The sequence below is a fragment of the Plectropomus leopardus genome, chromosome 12, assembly GCF_008729295.1.
Source record: "Plectropomus leopardus isolate mb chromosome 12, YSFRI_Pleo_2.0, whole genome shotgun sequence".
Lineage (NCBI taxonomy): Eukaryota > Metazoa > Chordata > Actinopteri > Perciformes > Serranidae > Plectropomus > Plectropomus leopardus.
Window position 1 is genome coordinate 12,216,849 of NC_056474.1, and position 23,967 is coordinate 12,240,815.

General features: G+C 38.3%; 1 protein-coding gene across 2 annotated transcripts; it reads left to right on the forward strand.

Moving 5' to 3' along the window:
- The first annotated feature begins 4,055 nt into the window (after window positions 1–4,055).
- dsc2l (desmocollin 2 like) lies at window positions 4,056–13,278 on the forward strand. Of its 2 annotated transcripts, XM_042497602.1 has the most exons (17): window positions 4,056–4,389; window positions 4,592–4,682; window positions 4,807–5,015; window positions 5,115–5,213; window positions 6,101–6,256; window positions 6,455–6,599; window positions 6,698–6,852; window positions 6,978–7,112; window positions 7,267–7,452; window positions 7,571–7,818; window positions 7,983–8,125; window positions 8,759–8,977; window positions 10,510–10,731; window positions 11,035–11,150; window positions 11,280–11,597; window positions 11,721–11,755; window positions 12,070–12,161. In XM_042497602.1, exons 1-16 carry the CDS (start codon window positions 4,351–4,353, stop codon window positions 11,751–11,753), a joined length of 2,514 nt encoding a protein of 837 aa, XP_042353536.1. In that variant the 5' UTR covers window positions 4,056–4,350; the 3' UTR covers window positions 11,754–11,755; window positions 12,070–12,161. The 2 variants fall into 2 exon arrangements, with proteins under 2 accessions (XP_042353536.1, XP_042353535.1); XM_042497601.1 differs by lacking the exon at window positions 11,721–11,755 and having other exon boundaries at window positions 12,070–13,278.
- Window positions 13,279–23,967: the final 10,689 nt, after the last annotated feature.

Here is a 23,967-nt window from a genome sequence, read left to right on the forward strand (position 1 = left end):
AGTATTTCTACAATGTAGTATTAGTACTTTTACTTAAAATGCGAGATATGTAATTCTTAAACCACTGTATATTGGTAAGGAAATTATCTTTATTGTTTTAAGATTTTTTTTTTTTGGCTTTTGCCTTTATTCAAGATAGGACGTTTTAAGTTTAAAAGGGGAGAGAGAGAGAGGATGACATGCAGCAAAGGCCGAGGCCGGACTCGATCTGCAGCCGCTGCGGCGAGGACATATCCTCTGTACGTGAGGTTGTAGCTGCATTTAAAGCTAGATTAAAGTATGATGTAGATCCTCCAGTTTATTTATAAAGCCTACAAAAATCACAAACTTTACAACATATGATGTGAGGGTCTTTGGACCCTCACAGTGGATAAAAAAACTCCGCCAGAAAATGTGAGAAGAAATGGTAGAAAGCTCTGGACTGAGGAGGGATCCTTTTCCAGGATGGACAGATGTGTAATAGATGTTGTGTTGTGTGTGACTGTGAATGAATGGTTAATTGAGTAGCATGTGGAAACTTGTACGGTAGCCTCAGCCACATACGAATTTGTGTGTGAATGGGTGAACATAACTCGTACTGTTGAAGCGTTTTGAGTGGTCGAAAGACTAGAAAGGCACAAGTACAAGTCCAGCTACCATTTAAATACACCCCCCTAAAACTAATGTGGTCTAATATGCAGCTCTGTATTAAATCCAACTTTTGTGAAAATTGTGAAAGTTCAGATTTTTATTGAAACTCAAGAGAGAGTTGTTTCAACTTTATGGTTGTTTTTGGAATGTTGTAAAATGGTATTGTTTTACATAAAATGTTTTTCTATACATCTTATCTGCGCTCTACAAATAAGAAACATGTCTCATTGTATCTGAGTGCAATCTCATAGCAACAACTTAAAAGATGCTAAAGCAACACCTCTCTAAAACAATTTCAATGAAAAATGATTGTCATGTAGTATTCATTGCAGGGCTGTTGTAGTGGAATATTTCAGATTGGTGTGACTAGCTTTAACAAACCAGTAACTTAACTGAGCATCTGTCTTGTTGTCTTTGATTCACTGAGATCACTATTACACACCACAAGCTGACAATCAGACGCCAATAAACGCATCATTCTCTCGAAACACCACCGGTCAACTTGTCTCACCTGAATACTAACACTCAACATGACGTGAATGCTCCACCCTGCCTCTCGCTGGCACTCAGCCAATGGGAGTGGAGAGAGGGGTGGAGCAGTTGCATTAGGTGCAAAACTTTCTCACCTCAGGCGTATAGTATGCCATTGTCATAAAAAGAACAAGAGGAAGGTCTTAGCCGACACAGATTTTAAATGTATGAAAACATCTTTTAAGCTTTCTGGCATTTAAGATTTGTTTTTTGTCACACAGGGAGTTTGCTCCAAACAAGATATTGCAACATTAAACTGATACACCTAGTAACACCTGGGAGGGTAATTACTACTTAGTATCAAGCAAAAGAACTCAAAAGAATGAGCACACCCTGCTACAACTCGTGCAGTCCAGTTGATGAATCATATGAAGGTTACACGTCAATGAAGTTCAGAAGAGAGCGGTACAAGAATGAATCCTAAAATCTGGAAATAAAGACGCTTTTCCACTGCACCAAAAAAAAAACAACAACAAAAAAACAACCTCACAGCTGCTAACATCTGGCTTTGTATGTAATGGGAAATGTGAAAATCAACATTCACACCTGTTGGAAATGACTCTGCAGCGGTCTGGGGTATTTATCCTCTCTGTTTGGCAGTGATGAAAATACAACATCCAGGTGCACGTGCCAATTTTTGATCTCTTCACCCGTAAGATGCCACCACAAAAAAACGCCCGACTGTCCGAGCTGTGGTCAAGCATTGTTCCAAATTATTCTTCCGAGTTTGAAAGAGAGACTGAATAAGTAGGAAATATACTACAAAAAAAAAATCACCATAACATTTTCACTGAACTCCATACTGCTTTCCATTGTTTACACCAGTGACAGAAACAGAAAGACACGCTGATCTGCTGCAGGGCTGTGTACACAGCGTTTGTCGGTTGGCAATGGGGAAGGAGTCTATAGTCTTGGTTTTTCTCATATTTAAGAAACTAACATTCACACACAAATTTTGGTGAAAAACTGTATAAATTAGCATTTCAATTACCGTAAGGCACTGTAAACGAAAAACCACTTTAACATTTTCACCGTTTATAGCATATAGTCTACCGCCTATTTTCACTGGGTTTTTCATGTATTTAAAACCTATGCACACAAAGGGGTATAAGTTAGCATTTCAACCACCATAAAACACTGTAAACCAAAAACCACCATAACATTTTCACTTCACCTCTGCTGATGGCTTTTAGGCTTTTTTTAGAAACGTTTGTGTCCCTCAGAGCTTATTTTCTGCAATTAGTCAAAATTCAGTGAGAAAATCCCCTTGACTTTGTGAAAGGGGAATCAGGGTGGTAACATCCGTGTTGTTTTAGAAATAAATGTCATGCAGCACTTTAACTACCCTTCCTGAGAAACGAGTTATCTTTGATTCCCTCTTCAGCGGGAGTTATTAAGCAATTCCAAAATCCCCTCTGTTGTTACTTACTTTATCACAATGAATCATAAACAGTGGACACTGTGGGAGGAAGAGGTCAGACAGTGTCACCAATGAAATAACCAGAAATACAACACATGAATCTGTTCAAACATACTTATTCTGTGTACTCTACACACACACACTGAAGCCTGAGTACAACCATAATTCACTTTCACTTTAGGAATGACACTGGAGGGAATTTTGCAGTCTGTTTTACATTTACTGTTTAGAAACCAAGCCCTAAGCCTTTTCATTACGTCCACGCCCATGACTCACAGCAGTGCAGTCTTCCTGACATTTTTCTCACCTTTCCTGTTGCAACCCCACACAGTCCAACTTCCCTACACACTTTCAAACAATGCCTACCCCTTATTACAGCAGATACATCTGGGACATGTTTTTAAAAAAGGGACACAGACTCAGCATTGCGGGCTTTGACCCCTCTCTAGTTTATCAGCAGTTTATAGAGATAGCGAGCACTTTTGCTGTGGGAGTAGAGCCTCCCCCCTCACATCAGGCTTCAGTCAGCAAACATTCCTGTGGCGTTAAGTGAGGAGTGTAATACTGTTCCTCTTACCAGAATGCCTCAGTGCCGTGCAGCGCAGAGGAGAGAGGAGGGACTTTCAGGAGTCATCTCTGTGTGGACCTAGGAGAGGCTTCTGAAACAGGAAAAACAAGCAATAAACAAACAAACATGTAATTATCCCAACATTGCACAGTATTATGTTTTAGTTCAATCTTCAGTTCAATTTATTCACAAAAAAACAGCAAAAAGATATAATTATAACTCATGAGACATGGTTTAAGTTTGAAAAGAGACACCCTGATATGCCACCTAAAGCTTGAGAACAGGGGCCCAGACACAAAAGAAATACTTTTCAAAATATACTTATTAGTGTGCTGTCAAGACTTTATTATTATTATTACATTAATATAATTACATTTAATACATGATGTTTATTTTCCGAATGTGTGCTGTGTGTGTTGCGTGTATATATATATATATATATATATATATACACTCACTCTTTTTTGTTTTCTGTGTATTACTTGGTTTTTATTGGATTAATATTTACTTAAAGGTTGTCTGCTCAGTGTGTCATTTATGTTTTGTTGCACTGTATTTTAAAATTGATTTGGTTGGTTTGTTTGTTTTTGTCTTACTTTTTGTTATGGTTTGTTGTTTTCAAGTAAAGGGGCGTCCATTTCTAAGGCTATGAGCCTCTGGCTTTTTTACCTCTCCTGAAACTTTTTGTTAATTCATTAATTATATGCAACTCAACTAAACTAAACTAAACTAAACTAATGCCATGGGTACTTACAGAGTTTGGCTTTGTTTTGATATCTTGCAAAATTCTTAATATATTTAATGCAGGGTGGCTTTAAGCAATGTTTCCCCCTGCTGGCAGGAAGAATACAAATATAAATGCAAAGTTTTCACGAGTCGACGTGTTCAGTACAGTAGACACACTTTGCAGAGCACAGCCCAGCCCTAAGGTGCTTTCGCCTGCGGGTCTGATACAGGGAGGCTCAGTCTGGGTGTGGCAGCCAAGGTGTGTCTGCTGTTGACTCACTGCCAGTGCAGACAGATACCGCGGCTCTGAGAAAAAAACTGTCCGTCCTCCATACTGCGCACACAAGTGCAGGAAAAGACCAGTTTTTCTAGTGGAGATTTTAACGCCAACTCAAATCCATCATCTGCCACTCTTTGGACGACTCACTGCCGGTGGAGTCGAGCTTTTTCCCACGGACGGTGAAAAGTTTCAGAAATGGCGAATGTTGTTATTTTTAACCTTTTCCTGGTGGTGGTAAGTGCGGTTTTCTATCCTTTATACTAATATAAAATGATTTACAGATAGAAGCGTAACCTTAAGTGTTTTGTTTGTCAAAAAGCGGTTGTTACTCTGTAATTATTTGCCATAAAAGTCGCACTTTTATTTGGTTTCACCAAGTTTCGATTCGGGACGTTTAAATGTGAAACTGACATTAAGTCGACTTTCTATACTTCAGCTCCTGTCCGGTGCGGAGTCGTGTTTTGTCACGGGGTCCGTCCACGAAATTGTACCATACATAATGAAACGTGGACACAAAATAATGAAAGGTACTTTTCTCATTATCTGCTCATGAATTATTTATCCAGCACTATTCTCCATTACGGCGTGAATTCCTTCCTGTATTTGCTTTTTATCCTCCTTTCACCTTTCACCCTCTTCTTTGTTTTTTGGTTCCAGTTACAGACTGCGAAGCCAAATCACTGCGCTTTACCTGTGAGGACCCGAGTTTTAATGTAACGACTGGCGCAGTTTTAGAGACTGTAAAGCCCGTGTGGGTGGCAGCAGGAGGGCGGACATTTTCTGTGTGGGCTCAGGACAACAATGGGCCGAAAAGTGAGATGGTAGTTCACCTTGTCCACAGTGCAATAGAGAAAAGACAGGTAACATTATGTGTGATTGTATTCTTTTTCTAAGGCGGTTTACGCATGTCAACGTGTTGAAAAAATGTTTGTTTAACATTGGTGTGTGCATGTCCACAGCCCACTGACATCCTGAAGCGCTTCAAGAGACGCTGGAGCCCCCCTCCCTTCAACATAATGGAGAATGAAAAGGGACCTTTCCCCAGAGATATTGAGAAGGTAATCTTGAATTGTAGTGTTTGCAGTGTTTTTAGATATAAGGAAGTAAAACAATCCCGATATTGATATATATGCTGATATTCTATCCATCTGCACAAGGGCATTTCAAGAATTTGAAGACATTGGGGGCTTAGGTCAGATCTGTGTCAAGGGGTCCAAAAGGGATATTTTTATGAACAAGCCCTATTTCTATGCTTGTTTTGCACTCTGGCACCACATTTACAACCTTTTTTTAATCTTCCAGATTAATACAAATTGTGATGCTTAAATTATTAGCGGTATTTAGTAATTAGTATTACTATTAGAAACTGAATACTTTTAATACGATTAAAAAATATTGACTACAGTAGAAAAATAGGTAAATTTGCAAACTGGATTGATATATCAAACACTTGATATGTAATGGAGGCAGGATATGTTACAGGTTGACAAAAACTTTATTATGAAAAATAACATCATGAATTATTATAAATCATTCCATGTATCTGGATTATTTCTGGATTATTTTCTTAAAAAACAAATAACTTTTCATATCTGTGCATATACAACAACATATATGCCAGTACCAATATATATTTGTGAGAGGCCTATATCTGTCAATAAAATTGGCCCACCAATAGATCGGTCAGGTTCTAATAACATGTTTATCAAGTCCTTATCCCAGCATTTGCAAAACAAATCCACAAAGTATCTACGTCTTGCTGCACTTTCTGCCTCTTCTTTCTCATGTTCCCCCATATTATATAATCCACACACCCAGACACACCTTGTAATTACTTTACTTTCCGCTGTCTTAACACAATGATCGATCCCTTTGATGTTTCTGAAATCTGTGTTTAATTGTGCTTACTTGGCTAAATTTGAATTTTTGTTGGCTTCTCTTGTAGTTACAGTCAGACTCGCAACAGAATCGGTCGGTGTACTACATCCTCAGCGGACCGGGTGTCAATCATCATCCAGTGGGCGTGTTCAGTCTCAACCCTAACACTGGGATGTTGACTGTGCACAAGGCAGTCGATCGTGAAGAGTACCCAAAGTTTATAGTGAGTGTCAAACGGCTATATTCTCAAAGAATCAGTCAATTGTTTGGCCTATAAAGTGTCATGAAAATGAGAAAAAAAATCTTTACAACACTGATGCAACCCTGAAATGGAATCATTAATATTTGAAATATTGCATTGCATTTAAGGGACTCACACTGACAAGAAATCAAACCATACAATATGTTTTGCACTTTACAGTTAACGACCAGAGTTTTCGACAAAAACACGCATCAACAGACAGACAAGCCTTTGGACATCACAGTAGAAGTAGATGATGAGAACGACAACGCTCCGACATTCAAAGGCCCTCTAGAGTTCACCGTGGCCGAGCAAAGCCTTGCAGGTGAAATACATGAACTTGCGGTACACACCAGTAACCCTGCGGTATTTGATCTTCGGTGTGGGTGATAATAAACTTGACGATTGTGTTTTACACCACAGGTGCAGTGGTGGGAAAAGTGAATGCTACAGACAGAGACAAAGAGGGAACCAGCCATGTCAAGATCAGGTATACTCTCTTGACCGGATTAGACCTGTTTTCCATCAACACAGCCACAGGTGTCATCAGCACAGTAACCAACACACTGGATAGAGAGGTGAGCACTGCCGTCATTTACGATTTACTCTGAGACACGACATTTGGTTGGTACAATTACATTGTTTTGGTCTTTGTACCTTAACTTGTTATTTACCTTTTTCTTGTGTCAAAATGTTTCTTCAGACAAAAGACAAGTACGCGGTGACAGTACAAATCAAAGATATGGATGGTGCACCAAATGGCCTGTCCAACACAGGAACAGCAACCATTACTGTGGGTGACATCAATGACAACCCACCTACTTTCACAAAAGTGCCTGTAAGTGATCAGCAATTACCTAAAAACAAAAATTTCACATCATAAAAAATTACGTTTATCGTTTTGTGACAATGACGTGTTTGTCATCAGTGTGTTGTGATTTTACTAAAAGACTTATTGTTTTTAAGAAACACGTTTTTTTCCCCCCCTTTAGTTAACAGCCAAGGTCAAAGAAAACGAGAAAGAAAAACTTCTCCTCCGAATTCCCGTTGAAGATAAGGATTTAAAAGGCACACCAAATTGGATTACGAAATTTGTCATCATGAAAGGAAATGAAAATGGAAATTTCAGAATTGATACTGATCCCAAAACAAACGATGGGCTTCTGTATGTGGCAAAAGTGAGTGACATTTTGTATTATTTTTAAATTAGTAGTAGTAGTAAGGATAATTAGGGCCTATAACACAGCAGTGAGAACAGACTTGTATTTACAAAACACTCCCTGTCTATTTTTACAGCCTTTAAATTATGAGCAGAACCCAAAGGTAAAGCTTGAGATTCAGGCACAGAATGAAGCTCCGCTAAAAGGCACCTCTGACAAATGGCTGTCCATCCCTGTGGACATTAATGTCAGTGATGAAGACGAGGGTCCAGAATTCACGGCTCCTATTGTACACTTCACTGTCAAAGAGAACACAGCGAATGGCACACTGATTGGAAAGTACCTGGCTGTGGATCCTGAGACCAAGAGTAGCGCCGGCATCAAGTAAGCAGTCTCACTTTATCCATCTTAAAGCTTTCCTGTGGTACACAGTACGGCTGATAGCAAGACCCCATCTTGTTACTTCTCTTTGACACTGGAGGGCAGACTTTCACTACCAAACTGAAGGATGTGCTCCTACTAATGCACATTTTCCCACCCTCTCCCAGGTATTACAAGCTCACAGACCCAGCAAACTGGATCAGTGTGGACCGAAATAATGGAGATCTGAGGGTGGCAAACACAATTGACAGAGAGTCACAGTTCGTGAAGGATGGACATTACAATATCAGCATGAAGGCTGTTGATGCTAGTAAGTTGTTTGTATATGCGTACATTTCATTTGCCGTGACTTCTATAAGGCCCATGCAGAACCCAAGCTGTCATCACGTCACAAAAACATACTAAAAATGTTGAGTTACGTGCTGCCATAATTTTATTGAACCTTATTACAACTTGACTCATGAGCTTCAACAACATGCTTCTGACTAATTCTTACTCACCTCTATGACTTTTCCTATAAAGTCACTGCAGGCGTGGGTCTGGCAAATAGCCATCAGACCAAGAATTGCAGTTTGAAAAAGTATGAAGGTTGCATATCAAATCACCACAGATGTCACCTTCACGCTTTTAAGTGATATTGTTACGTCATCCCAAAGCTACCAAGAACACCAGCTCCACCCTCACCAGTATCTGTCTGAACAGAGAGCATGTCTCAACTTTGTCCTGCGTGTGAACACCTGTTGACACATTGTGATGTGACAAGTCACAATGATTCACAGTTCTCTGATGTGACGCTGAAAATTGGGCTGATATCCCAGAACTTCATCAGAATTTAAAACCGCCATGTCATTCACAGCCATGTGACTTCAGGACCAATTTGGTCTATCCTGTTTTCCCCCAGTCGACATGCTCTGTACTGACGTATAATACTAATGTATTTCAGGCAGCAAGACTGGATTGGGAACAGTCGTTATTAAGATTATTGATGATAATGACAACGTGCCATTGATCCCCACCAGCGAGCTGGTGATGTGTGAGAAGGGAGGGGAGCTCGGCTCTGTGCTGGTTACGGCTGAGGACAACGACCTGTACCCCAACTCTGCCCCCTTCATCTTTAGCTTGAAAGATGACGGCACCAAATGGTCTTTGACACGTTTCAATGGTAGGCGGTTGCATTTTCACTTGATCTACTCCTGTTAGGGTATTACTTCACCCGCAAAAGAGCCATTTGTAAATCAGATAGTCATGTTATGTTACCTTGAATTTGTTGAATTCTGGCATATTGGGGGACCTGGGACCAGGTTTACCAGCAGCAAAACATCAGTTTCCAAACTCTCACAAAACCTGTACAGTATAATCAGTCTTTTTAATACAGTAGTATGCTCAGTACTTCCCAAACATGTATTTTTACTAAAACCTTATTATATAAAACTGCACTGTTGTGCATTTTCAAAGCCAGACTCCAACACTAACTAAACTAAGGTTTTTGAGTGAAAATGCATGTATTTGGAAAGTACTAAGGATATGACTGGACAAATGAAACCTGGCTTATACTGCATCAGATGTGTAAGAGTTTGTAAATCCATATGTGATATAGTTTTGCCATTTTTAACCCTGGTCCCCAATCAATAAATAAGTCAATATATTTATTGCTTTCTGTGGAGGCTTGGGAGAAAAACAAAGATTTCTTTACATGGCATGCTTCACAAATCAGCATTTTGTGGTTGAAGTATTCATTTATAGTGCTTTTTAAAAACCAAAACATATGGGAAACATGTTTAACTACAGCAAAACATTATTTAAACCTCTGTAATAGAAATGTGCAAACTTCTTGCACAGTATAATCCAAGTCTCAGCTATTCATTTGAATGTTTATAATCTCCAAAACATATCTTTTTTTCTTGGAAAAACTGTCAAAATAAACCACCGACACAAAATCTAACAGAGGCATTCCATGGCCAGTGAATGAGCCAGAGGCAGGCTTAATGTTGATTGTTTACAGCTTGACTCATGATGCATTTTTGAGGCCGATATGTGGTGGAAGAGAAATTCAGAAATACCACACCTAAAATACAGCAAAATATATTACAGAATATTGAAAAAAACTAGTTCTTCTGTACTTGTAAGTTGTTACTTACCAGGAATGTAAAGATATTAAAAGGAGTTTTTAAAATCTTACACATTAGCCAACATATCTTAAACATAAATGCAAAACAAAAACTTTTTTTTAAAATTCCTCAAATTATTGCAACAAGAATTGCAACAATAATATGCACATATAGAGAAATTTGACAGTTGTAAAATAAACTTGTGCTACCTGGTGGACAAACAATGTAATCCAGACACCGTTTCTAAAGTGCTTCAAACATTTTTTCACATGGTAATTTCTCATATGGTGACACATGTACTGCGGCCAATTTATCATTTGGGCTTTAATGTGTTTCGGACGTACAGACTTGTTGATTTTTGAGACAGAGATTTTCCCTCTAGTGTAATGCATGAAAACTAAAATCAAAAATTTTACATAGTGAATATTTGACAATGTTTTGCAGTTGTTTAAGTGGGTGTAAAAGTAATTTCATTCTATTTGTGACAGCAACCACTTTTGAGAGTTGTGTCCAACTTTTCAGTCTAGGCTATAGAGGGTGAATATTTTGGGAGAATCTTCATAATTTTTACATGTTTCCTTTTCAGACACTGCAGCTACATTGCAACAGCTGAAAGAGCTTCCTACAGGGAAACACGATGTAGGCATGGTTGTCTCAGATCTGCAGGGCAGTAGTAAAGAACAGACGGCCAAAGTCAGGATCTGCCAGTGCAGGAATGGAGCCTGCATGACCAAGCCAAGCTCTATATCGCTGGGGCCACTGGGTATACTGACTTTACTGTTGCCTCTGCTCCTTCTCCTACTGCTCGGTGAGTCCACTGTTTCTATGCTCTTTCCGGCCGAATTGTGTAGGCTACACTGTGTGGATAATGAAACAGGAATTTTGTGCTCATGCATGTGTAAAAGTGCAAGAGGAGTGATAGAAAGTTTGAGATTCTGTCACTGAATTATGCATCGTGTACTGGGCTTGGAGCAACGATATGTGGAGGTGTTATGCAGTGTATAATGTCATTATGTTCACTCCTGTGATGCCTACCACACGTAGAGTACTGTTCGTTAAAAAATGCACTCCCCGTAAATTAATCTCTAACATACATGCTTTGTTATTGCAGCCGCACTGCTTGCAATTTTCTGTGTGACACAGAGAGATCCAGTGCAGATTATAGATGGAGATGGCAGCGGTGGAATCCTGCTCAAATCAAACACAGAGTCCCGAGGGGAAGAAGTGGTAAGGACATAATAATGAAAGCATTGCCTAGGCTCATACTCTTGTAAAGAGAGCTTATTTTTAACTTCATTTTCCCATACGCTTCATTTATTTAATTGTTGATTTCTCTTTTTTTCTTTTTCTCTACAGGACGCAAGTATTTTCAAACCTCCCTCCCAGCTGGTGCCTGAACAGGTTGTGAAGGGCTCAGTTAAGGAGTCTATGGTGAATGCAACATGGCCGGGGAACAAGAGCACCAGCACAATCGGAGGACAGGAAGTGGGGATATATAGGCCCGGTGTCATCACAACTGATATGCAAGAGTTCTATTCTGGCCAGTATGATAGCCAGTATGGCACTCAAAACTTTAGTGGCAACCTTGTGGAAAGTGGCTTTGACAACAGATACCTCACCCAGGACTCAACTTTCCTCCGCAACTGGCACACAAATGGCCGCTATCTACACCAGGTAATGTTGTTCTATAGTTTAAAAAAATAAATAAATACAAATATATATATATATATATATATTATACACAGTATATCTATATATATATATATATTATATTTATTATTATTATTTTTTTTTAAGGTGTCACAGAGCAGAATGGAGCACAAGAAATAGGAGTAAGTGGCAGAATTAAATGCGTCCACATGTGTACACCTTTCATTCTCTGAGGTTTAATAACTTCTTTGTTATCTGCAAGAGCTTAGGTAATTCTCATGTGTAATATAATCTCTAAGCCGTGATAGTATCCTCTGTAAACTTTATTATTTCTCAACTTCTCTGTGCGAGATATTATTTCTCTGTGTAATATCTGACTGCCAGTCATATCCTGAGCAGTGTTATCACATGGTGTAGTATCTCGCCTCCTATCGTACAGCCTCAGTCCACAGCGAGTAATAACACGCTTTCCTCTAACTTCCACTTTGTCTTGCAGAAGCTGGGCTATTTTGGAACAGAGGAGGACGGACGGTACGCCGACGACATCATCCACTCCTACGGGTATGAGGGGGTGGGATCTGCAGCCGGCTCTGTGGGATGCTGCAGTGAGTTTGCTGACAACGATAACCTCGACTTCCTAAACACGATCGGACCGAAGTTTAAGACTCTAGGAGAGGTCTGCAGACCGACATGAACAATGAAGCTCAGAAATAATGGTGTTTACTTTTCACTGTACAGGATGTAGAGAGGCCTGGGATATGAATGCTTGATATGCCCCTGAACATGAATGAGAAAAAGAACAAGCAGGTGGCGTCAGTGTGTGCACTGTCACCGCTCAGTTTATGTTGTAAGGTTGTTGTTTTTTGTTTTGTTTTGGGTTTTTTTTTTTGCTGATTTTTTGGTAGAAGTCTCTTGCACTGAAAACTATGCAGATGCACAGTCTGTTGTACATACTTTGTGTTGTGTGTTATGTGTTGTTTGCCTTAAAAGTCCTTCTTTTCCATTCATCCATTAACTATACCTGCTTGCAGACGGTCATGGGGTGCTGGTTTTGCCAGTTCATAATGGTAGTTTTATGGGTATGTGCAGTGAAGGGCTGTGGTTTTCTATCTACTGTATGAGTAACAAATTTGGGTATTTTGGTATAGCTGTGTTCACAGTGAAGATACAATTTTACATTTGTTTGGCTAAGTTAAATTGCTTGCTAAATGTTATAGTTTTGATATATTTCTTAAGGAAAAATAAAACAAAATAAGCTCCGAAATATCGATCAGTTTTGATCAATAATATCAATTGTCTTCCACTGGTTTTCCAAATCCTCCGGTAATTATCTGTGTACACAAATTCCTCTGCAGCACTTAACCGTTGATTGGGCGTAGTTTAAGCCCTGTGTGTCATTGAGGTTGTTGCAACATATACTACCAGTAATCCTGTGAAAGTTAGCACAAGGGCGTGGATGTGATGAGTAAGTTGAATACAAGCCAGACCAGACACAACAAAAGATAAATGTCTTGGAAAAATGCCCTTGAACCTCCCAATGAAAGGGAATCTTGACATTCCCAGTATCTTACGTTGGTGAAGTTGTAATTTTGCATGATCATTAAAGCACGATTCTCCTGGTGAACTTTTGCTACTGTAACAAATGTAGTTTTTTATAGTCTCAGTTTATAATACATTTAAAACAAATAAAATCTATGAAATAAAACATTCATTGAACAAGTTTTTTTAAAGTTAACTGTAAATCAACTCTATGCGCTTAAAGCTTTGCTTACAGCTTAGATCCCATGTTGTTATCATGTCATTATTTTTAATTCGCATTAACTTGTAAAACTAAGTAAAGGCTTCCTCATGCTGTTTTGATACTACCCTGGCAGACTGACAGCACTGAATGTAAAACCACAAACAGTTGTTCATTGTGCCCAGTTTCTGTGTGCACTCTGGTGAATTATTTACCGGGTGTGGCACTCTGAGCTTGCACAATATAAAGAGCACAATTTTACACCCACTGCTAAGCTCCGCGGCTCCTGGCTAATATTTACCTCCAGTGTTCTGCAGATATTGGTGCACTTAAAGGGACAGTTCACCACCATGTCAAAAACACATTTGAACTCCCACCTGTAGTGCTGTTTATTAATCTAGATTGTTTTGGTTTAAGATGCCAGGTGAGACATCGGCTGTAGAGATATCTTCTTTCTTTCAAATATAAGTGAACTAAATGGCACTCAGTTTGTGGTGCTCAAAATGCTAAAACTACATTTTAAAAACTCATCAACAATGTCTCTTTCTGGAAATCATGACCCTGTTAAGGTGAGTGCGATGTAAATCTATTATATTGGAGAGAAGGCAGACATCTCTGCAGCTGATATCTCCAACACTCTGCAACTCACACCAATATAATCTAGATTGATAAACAGCCATACAGTTAAGAGGGAAAATGTTCATTTATGATTTGGGGGTGTACTGTGCCTTTAAAAAGTATTGTGCTCTACCTGTTGCCCCAAGTTTAGCAACACCATGATAGAGATCTCCTTTATGTTAGTAACACCAAAAGGGCTGGGCAACATGGAAAAAACCAAATGTTATAATATTTTTGATCAAATACCTTGATATCAATATTGCCACAATATTGTAGCGTTGACCATTGGTGCTTTTATAAAATATTTACACAATGAGATTTTTGATAAATAGTCATCAGTGACGTGGATTTAATAACAGTGTAAAAATGGATAAAAGCTAGAACAGTCTGGTAAGTTCAGACAATTACGTCAAACCAGTAAAAGACAACACATAATATTACCAAATCCAAAATTTAAGACTATATCCACCTCTTATCACAATATCAATAAAATATTGCTATATTTTCCTGCCCTACAGCAAAATGCCTTACTAGCTGTCACCTTTGAGGCAGACTTTCCAGTAACAGGAAATTCACTGTAGGGTCCAATCAAAGTTTCTTTTAACTAATTATTGATATCATATTTAAAATGTTGAGATTCTGCAGATGACAAGCTTAGCTGCATTATGCACAGACCTTCATGAATAAATAATATAGTATAACAAATTGAAACCCCCCATGAGTTTTTGACGGTATCACGCTTGTGGATTATTAATTTATAGACAATATAAAGAAGCATCGGTGCCTGCAAACAATCCACCAACTTTTGTTTAGATGACATGCAGATCATGCATCAGTGTGATGAATTACAAATCTGAAGCTGGAAATATAATTAGAGGGTCTAGAAAGGACCATCTGTCATGTGATTGTGGTGATGAGTATCAAAGATGACAGCAGAGAGCAGAGGGAAAAAAAGAGGGAAATTAAATCTTGGAATGAGACCGGTCTCTCGCTACGATCAAACACTGGAATCTTGTTAAAAATACAACAATATTATCTGCACAGATTACAATGATACTGTCACAATTATGGGAGGATGTAAACGAGATGAGAACATCAAGGGTTTTTGCTCAAAATCCCACCGGGGCCAATTAGGAGAATCTCGAAAAGTCACTTAACTCAAAGTAATGAAAATAAGCAGTTAACCCAAATATCTAAAGAAGACACTCGAAGCACTGACGGCGGCTCCATTACCCCTATTTTACCAATAAACAGCCTTTTTTGTTTTTAATTACTAGCCTCTGCAGGAATAAAAGCTTTTGTGTCTAACTGGTATTCCACAAATCTGCAATGAAATGCTACCACAATTCAAATTCCTAGGAAATTTATGGATTTCTAAGGAGCTCCATACAATGTATTTAGCATTAGTGCTGGATGATATGACCTAAAAATTGTATGTTGGTATTATTAAAGATTCTGGTTGTTTTATCCTTTAAATAGATATATAGAGACTGACTCTACTTTTAAGAGTTTACACATGATTCCCCTTAATCCATGATTTGATAAGTCTTTTGATTTGAATATAACAATATGATTTGACTTCTGATTTAAACATTTTTTTCAGCACTGAATTGCCATTGTTGGACAAGTGTTGATTTGTAAAGATCAACAGATTATTGTTTTTTTACTGTCATTTACGGTTTTCAAATTCTTATTTAAAAAGGCAGATTGCATGGTATAAAGTGTGATATGACTAAAAACAATTATTTCAGCCACGAGATAACAGAGGATGTTTTAAAACAGATTGAGTTTCCTCAGCTGCAAAAGGTTACTTTGACTTTAACTGAAACGTGTTTGTTGTTTACATACCGTCACTCACAGAGAAGGCAACATGTTGCCATACTGCTGCTCTGTGCTATGTGCCAGTGTGACAGTCATATTATATGGAAACTTAAAACCTGTGTACTGGGTAAACTGGTATACTGCCCAGCACTATTTAACATAGTTACCATGGGCCAGGTATTTCACATGTTGTGGATATGTGAGTTCACGCTCTCTGTTGTGTTGCTCCTAACGCACTGGTCACAGTGATGACACAGCGCTGAGACCTAGGAGTTACTTGAACAGCAAAAACCATTTGACTCACAGTTTATTTAGAAATGCGTACCATTCAACGGGCATGAAATGTATCATGGAAGTTCAAAGTGAGAGCCAGGGAGGAAAGACTTTGACATGCTGGTAGCAGATCTTATGAGATAAGACGCCTCATTTTGGCCTGTGACATTTTCATGCAGAACATAGTGCAAAAAAAAAACATTTCAGTGAAACAAACCATCACTCCGCCTTAACATATGGTGCTTGTGTGCCATGGGAGTACGCATGATAAAAATACCTTCGCAGCAATTAACACGACAGCAAATGAGGAGTTTCAGATAATTTCTTTGAGGATAATCAAGTGCATCCCCATATAAAAGCAATGGCACTGATAAGCCCCGTAATTCAATAGACCACTTTGTGTGTCCACTCTTATCAGAGCTGCTTGAGCCATCACTTCCAGTCACTTCTGTAAAGATGCAATTAATTCTAAAGCAGTAGCGTGAAATTAATTTATTGCTTGTAATTAGTTTTCGGCATACTGTGAAAACAATCTCTCCAGATAGGGTGTTTTCACCCTCCACCAGAGAGTCTGAGGACACTTGGCTCCATCTGAGTTCAATATGGAGTGGTGCCGTCAGCTGCCAACAACGTGGAGCACAGGAACTTCTTAACCCCCTGTTGACTTAGGCCTCTGGATTTATAGTTTTATATGACACATGCAAGATATTTTAGTTGCTATGAACGCACATGACAAGGTAATTTTTTCATTGTGTCTTGGGAAAGCACAAACCAGGTCATGTATATATGGAATTTAGGTTGTGATTAATTAAGTCAGCACGTGTGTGTTCTTGCATGCAACACGCCTTATTAAAATTACTATGATGTATTCATAAAGGCAACAGCAATCATGTTTTTTTTTTTATTTACGTGACACTAATCATATATGATTCATTTGCATTTTCCTCATGAAAAGCTGTTACAAAAGCAAGATGTTATAACTGTCACAGCCACTAGGTGTCACACTTACATCTTATCTGAGTTTAACACAAGCCATGGAGATGGCTCGGGGGGAATATTTATAGAAGGTGGCTGATTTCCGTCAAGACACTTCTTCTGTCTGTCACATGTGTAACCAAACACCTGAAATCACTTCAATTAAGCAGTGAAGTCCCGACAGCCCTGTTAAAGTGAAATGATGAAACCATTTGTGGCAGGAGCCTTATCGTGCTCCGACGTGGCATATGCCAGACTTGTACAGTTATCGCGTGCTCTTAGTCCCCCCTCTCTGATAGGCGTATTTCATGTCACATATCTAACAAGATCAGGCTTCTCATTGCACCTCTGTGCTCGTGAGAACTAAAGTGAGATTGGAGCTGACCACCACCTCTCACACACGGGGTGATAATTTATGGGGCTGGAGCTGCCAGGAGGGATGATAGTTTATTTAAAACTCACACTTTAAATGATTCAAATATTTACCCGTCTCTGAAGGATTAGAATATTTTACGCTCCAACACAGTTAAATCACAGTTCAAAGAAGGATTATGTTGTGATTTTGACATTTAAATGGAACAGTGTTTTATTTAAATTAACCTACCAGTGGAAATATCAAAGAGAAGAATATCATTTCAAAGACTGTTACTATGAACATTATAACGGCATTACTGGTAACCATATACTCGTACTAAAGAGTGAGTAGAATGAAATTAAGAGATAAAAAGGTGACAGATTTTAGAAACTCCTAGTACCAGCGGCAAATCACCTTTTGAATCTACACTTTGTGCAACCCAACCCTCAAGGTGGGTCTGGGAGGAATTCTACTGAATCAATTTTTAGAAAGCTACACCGATCATTTTAGAACATTGACCAAAAAAACCTGGGCACACTGGCTTGATTTCAATCAAAAAAATGGAAAGACAGCAGAAATAACCCCAAAATTAGCAAGAAATTTGTTAAAAAGTACAAGACAATTACCTAAAACAAAAACAAAAAAAAAAACAAAAAACAGCAACAACAAAAAAAATAGGACAGTAAATAACAAAAGAAGAAAAAGTGCTTAAAAATTCTAATAATTCTGTCAAATAATTTTAAATATATACACATGATAATTAGTAATATCGTTTTTCTCTTGTTTTTTTCTTTTTTTTTCTTACAAATATTTTCTACATCTCCTATTTTTTTTGCTATTTGCAGGACATATCTTCAAGTTGCTGATTGCCTTTTTCCCATGTTTTTGGTAGAAAATCAAACCGATTAGCTCAGGTTTCAAAGATTTAATAGTTGTAAAAGGCACCTGAACACAGCACAAAAAATGTGATGTCAATCCAGGTCTCAAACAATAATCTCAGTTCAGATCTTAAAATTCTGATGACCGATGCACCTTTTCTACTGAATTAGCTCTGGTTTTGTCCAGGACTTTGGTAACCTTGACGCTATCTAGCGAATCAGCCCACCAGTTTTACGTGAAAGCACAGTAATTAAAGATGTGTCATTAACAGAGGGTGTTGCACACAGCAAAACAGAAGTAAACAATAGTAGTAAAATCTCGGATAACACTGAGTTCATGCAAAATTTTGCTCCATTATTACAGATACTTTGTTTTCCCCAAAAAACAACCAAAAAGTAACTATTAATGGGACCAATGTGCACAATGTTGTTTTCTAACAATTTCTCACTCAACTCCTCCATTGTTGTCTTCTCCATCTTCTCTTTCCAATCCCGAGAATATGACACACCCACTGATGTCGTGGTTCGTACTTAAGGGTCAAGGAAAACCTGCTATTTTTTGGTTTCAGCTGACAGCCAACTTTTCGGGTTCTAAACCAAAGCTCTGAACAGATCAAATTTAGGTGTGAAAACTGGAATGGAACCAGTTTCATGTTGGTGGTAAAAGGGGTATGAATGCCATTTTTAGGGAGCCAGAATATGATGGAGGGAAAGTGCAGGAAAAGTGCACACACTGACTTTTTTATGACTATGCCTTGAGTCTTTTATGACCTTTTTACGCCCTTTTTATAGTTTACTAACACTTTACTAAAAACTATAACACTCATACAGCCTCTGATTGCACAGTAACACTCAGATTGCATTCTAGTTTTCCACTTGTTAATACATTTTAAGGTAATGAAATAAAGAGACAGTACAGCGTTTAACATTTATAGTATCCACAGCAGTTAAGCAACTTCTGGTGGGTACAGTATGCCATAATACTATAACTGCTAGTAATAATAATGAACAATTTGTTATGCTAATTTATGATTATGATTAAATTTGCTAGTGATTATTTTGGATGGCGATGCATGGTTGCCTTTCATAGCACAGAAACATTTTGTTCTTTATTTTTATTTTCTTTATTTTCTATCAAAATATTGATGGGGAGGGGATTTTGAGCATGTTAAAATACTGGGGGATGTATTATACATAATAATTACTGCCTAGTATTGTCCTATCATCATAACACATGCTCCTAACATACCATTTGGCAGATTGTGCTTTAAATTAACTACATGCAAGTGTTTACTTGTTAAATCATTTGTTTAAGGTATCTTCCTGGAGTTGCTGTCCAAATCTTTCTCACTCAATTGAAATGTGCAGCTTACATATTAATTAGATAAATCTGTTAGGCAGCGGAAAGCCTCAGTGAGACATCTGGGTCTTAATTAGTCAAAGGGATTCAAGTGATAAACAGTCTAAAAAAAATATGTGTATAAATGCTGAATTAACTCATTCAGTTGCATCATTGACTATTAACAAAACAATAGCTACGTGCATGCAGGCTGAATATTAAATTGCTACTTATTTCATTATTTCTTTCTTATTTGTTTTGTAAAATGCAGATACAGTTTGTATTTTTAGGATTTTCAAGCAGATAAAAGCTACAGTTTTATAAAAATAACTTCTCCTCTTCCCTCTCGGATGATTTCTAATGGCCTGACTGTAAGTGAAGAAAAAACAGCCAACCAGGGCTGAGGGGTTTTTAATGCAACTGTCAATCACAGTTTGTGTGGTCAAACTGTTCAACTAGGCAGCGCTGATCAAATACAAATCAAGATTTTACCGCATTGCCTATTTCAAAATAAATAAAAAAAATCAAAAACAGATTTTAGTGTACCATTTGGCTCTAAAATGAAGGAGTGTGTTCGGACGATGTGCAGTGTTTCGTTTTGGCTCAGCTGTTTTCAACATAGCAACTGTGTCGTGAGATTTCTCATTTTACAGCAGAACAGTGCATGAAAATATTTTTTTGAAAACATCTGAGGTGAGAACTGGGCTATGCAGTACCAGAATCTTGATCATTTGAGTCTTCATATTTGATCAGCACTGCCTAGTTTGAGTGAGCTTTACATGACCTACATTTAAGAGCTTACTTGTTACATTATTAGTTTAAGGTATTGTGCTCCTTGTTGGAGTTGCTGTCTGAATCTTTCTCGCTCAATCAAGATGTGCAGCTTACATTTTAATTAGATAAATTTGTTAGGCAGCAGAAAGCCTCAGTGAGACATCTGGGTGTTAGTTAGTCAAAAGGATTTCAGTGATAAACAGTTTAGAAAATGAATGCGTATGAATGCTAAATCAACTCATTCTATAAAATCCATGAATAAAAACAGTAAAATACCTACGTACACACAGGCTAAATATTGATTTGCCACTATTTCTTTTTTTTTTGTGACATGCAGAAACTGTTTTTATTTTTTAGGATTTTAAAGCAGGTTAGAGCAACAGTTGGTAACTTTTATACAACTTTGTGTCTTATTTGCTGAAACTGTCACTATATCCACACAGTAACACATGAGACAGATCATCTATGAAAAACAAATGTTACTTTGCCCTCTTGAATTGCTTTCAGTGGCATAACTGCACATGAACGGAAACAATCAGCCAGAGCCGAGGAGTCTCTAATGCAGCGCTCATGTCAATCACTGCTTGTGAACTGCAGTCGGACTGTCAAACTTGGCAGCGCTGATCAAATATGAAACAAAATTATCTTGCTGCATCTCACCTGAAATGTTTTCAGAAACATATTTTTGTGTACTGTTTAGCTGTAAAATTAAAAAGCTTATGGTCTGGCCGCCTTGTTGAAAAAATGTTGAGCCAAGAACGAAGCACCAACCACTGGCTTGCTACTGAGTTTCTCATTTTACAGGCAAACGGTACGCAAACATATTTTTCTGACAACATTTGAGGACCGATGCAGTAATTAACCCTTGATTTATATTTGATCAGCGCTGCCTACACTGTGAAATCTGACAAGTTGATCTTAAATAAAATGATCTTGGAGACTTGAAAAAGGAATGTTAAAATTAATACAAATCTTAATTTATGTTTATTTTGTACTTAAAATTTAGCTATTTACTTATTTTTTGAAGTTGTTGCAACTTAAAAATGACAAGTGAAATTACCTTGTTCTTTCTCAGTGTTAATAATTTCAGTAAACCTAGTTAGTCTGATTTAACTTGATCATGACAAAGAGGATTTTGTCAATGCTGAGAAATCTGAAAGTTCTGTTTGTTAACATGTTAAAGAATATACAAATATCATTTACTAGTATGTAACCAGCATAATACAGATATATAAACACAGTAAACTGTGTTTACTGAAGTTGTTAAAACCTGGAATGATTGATTCATATATATATATAATTATATTCACAAACATTTTTCAAGACAATCGGTTTCCTAGATTTTTTTATGTGAAATCAACTTGTCATATTTTACGGTGTAGTTTGACGGTTCATTCGCAGTTCACAAAGTTATTGACATGATTGACAGCTGCGTTAGCGACTCCCCTGCTCTGACTGGTTGTTTTGGTGCACTGGTGGTAGACTAATGCCATAATGCTAATGCAAATGCCATTAGAGGCAATAGGGGGAGTAGAGACATGATTTTTTTTTCATAGATTATCTGTCTCATTATAATACTGTGTGCATGTAGTGTCAGTTTCAGCAAATATGACAAGAAGCTTTTTTCATAAAAGTTACTAACTGTAGCTTTAAATGCCTCCTAAAAGCATGATTTTGTGGTGATTTCCCAACGTTGACATCCAATGATTATCTCATAGACCAGAGATATCATTTCATCTCCGAAAAGCTAATGAGTGGACTGACCCTGGTAAATGCTGTCTGAATAAATATGTCATTATTCTCGCTGGATTTAAATAATGTGTCCATGTGGATATTGGCAACCACAGGTCTTTTTAAAAGTAGTAATCAGTGAACACAAGGACGCAAGTGACGCATGTAGTGAAAGAACGGATGGGGAAATGAGAGGATCAACTGTACAGGTAAATTGTTGTGAAATTAAAATTAGTATTTTTGTTTTGAAGCTATTCCCGCCGGTTAATGGGAGGAAAAAATACAGGGAAGTAAAAAACATGGCAAGATGAAAGCTTGACTTTCATCTTGTGTCTCCTATTGAGAATGTAACATTGGAGGAGAAGGACCAGGCTGCTGCATTCATCAAATCTGTGCTTTACCCTCAAGTGTCCACCACACTAACAGCCTTGTGAAGAAAAAGCCTCAGACTCATTACTGCATCGAATGAATGGCCGAGGTTGACCGCTGCTGAGTCCATTCATCTCTGCAGTCACACCTCTGAACCACATCAAAAGACTGTTTAGTTGTGTGGTCGAGATATCTGCTTGTGTTTGTCTCTATCGAACACAAGTATTGAAGTGCAATGACCTAGAGGTCAGGGTACAGCAGCCAACATTGTACGCACAAAAAGATACCATAAAGTACGTCTCCTGTTAATTATTGTTCATCCAGCTGAGGCTCACAATACAGATCGCACTCTGGGTTAGGTGGTTAGGCTTTGAACAATGTTCTGAGAGAAATTCACAGTTTGCCTTGGTCTTGCTGGTGTGTGTATGTCGAAGTACTGCACAGCATAATCTGTGAAATGACTGCACTCGTATTAGGCAAAAACGAAAAACAGCTGAATAAAAAGTGATTACAGGCAAATGCTGCAATCTAAAAAGGGCGCTGTCGGTGCCAGAATACCTTCAGAGGAAAAAAACAAAAAAAAAACACGTTTGTTACAAGAGTTTCTGTCTAAGAGCCTCAGTGTGACGTTGCTGCTCGTCAGAAGCGCCACATATTAGCACAGTGGCCCTGTTACATTTATCTGACGGATACAGAAAAAAAAAAAGAGGACCTGACAAAGTGTTTTCCTCTGTAGTGGTTGTAATCAAAGTGAGCCCTCTGCTGAATCTTACTGTCATGTTTCACAAACTGCAAGAATTTAACAGCCGAACTGCTCGGATTTAACAGCTGAACACGCAAGGATCAGCAGAGTGCGAGTTGCCTGAGTAGAAAGAAAGAGATAGACGGGGTTAGACAGGCTGAGGAGGAAGCGGGTGGGGTGGGGGGTGGGGGGGTAAACAGGTAGATTAAGAGCATAAAGGAGAGCGGCAGAGTGCCTGACATGCACACACAAAGACATGAGACGGTTTTTCAGGTAGGTGTTTGCAAGTTGATTTTGGGGACTGATGTTGAGCATTAAATCGGCGCAAAGACGCCGGCTCACTCTTGCTCTCAGTGTGCAACCCCTGTAGTGAAGATCTATACGGCTGATCAGACCACCTTCTGTGTGAGCGGCTGCTTTTGCCTCACTGCCAGTCTCTTGGCAGGGTGCAGAGACTTCAGCAGACTACAAAATGCAGTCGCACACAGGGGTTATGCCCTGATAACCACACAGTCTTAGTGAGGAATTTAATTGGCCCGCTGCACATTTGACTTCAGGGAATGTTTTGACACTGTAGGTGTCAAAACACGATGAGCTAAAGGTTGAAACTGGAGATACAAAGCGTGCAACCAAATCTCGGCCCCCTCAGTCCTCTGAGCTCAATGGCCATAACAAAAAATTTGCATATTGATGAGGATAATTGGAAAGTTTTTAAGCCACAAGTAAACATTCAAATTCAAAAATCAAAAACAAGGATTATTGGGCTAAACTTAAACATTTT

Excerpts from the sequence above, each read along its gene's own strand:
- dsc2l (XM_042497601.1), top strand. The coding sequence starts at position 4,351 with ATGGCGAATGTTGTTATTTTTAACCTTTTCCTGGTGGTG. Across the intron at positions 6,853-6,977 it reads CCAACACACTGGATAGAGAG|ACAAAAGACAAGTACGCGGT; the intron begins GTGAGCACTGCC and ends ATGTTTCTTCAG. Across the intron at positions 11,598-12,069 it reads ATGGCCGCTATCTACACCAG|AAGCTGGGCTATTTTGGAAC; the intron begins GTAATGTTGTTC and ends TTTGTCTTGCAG.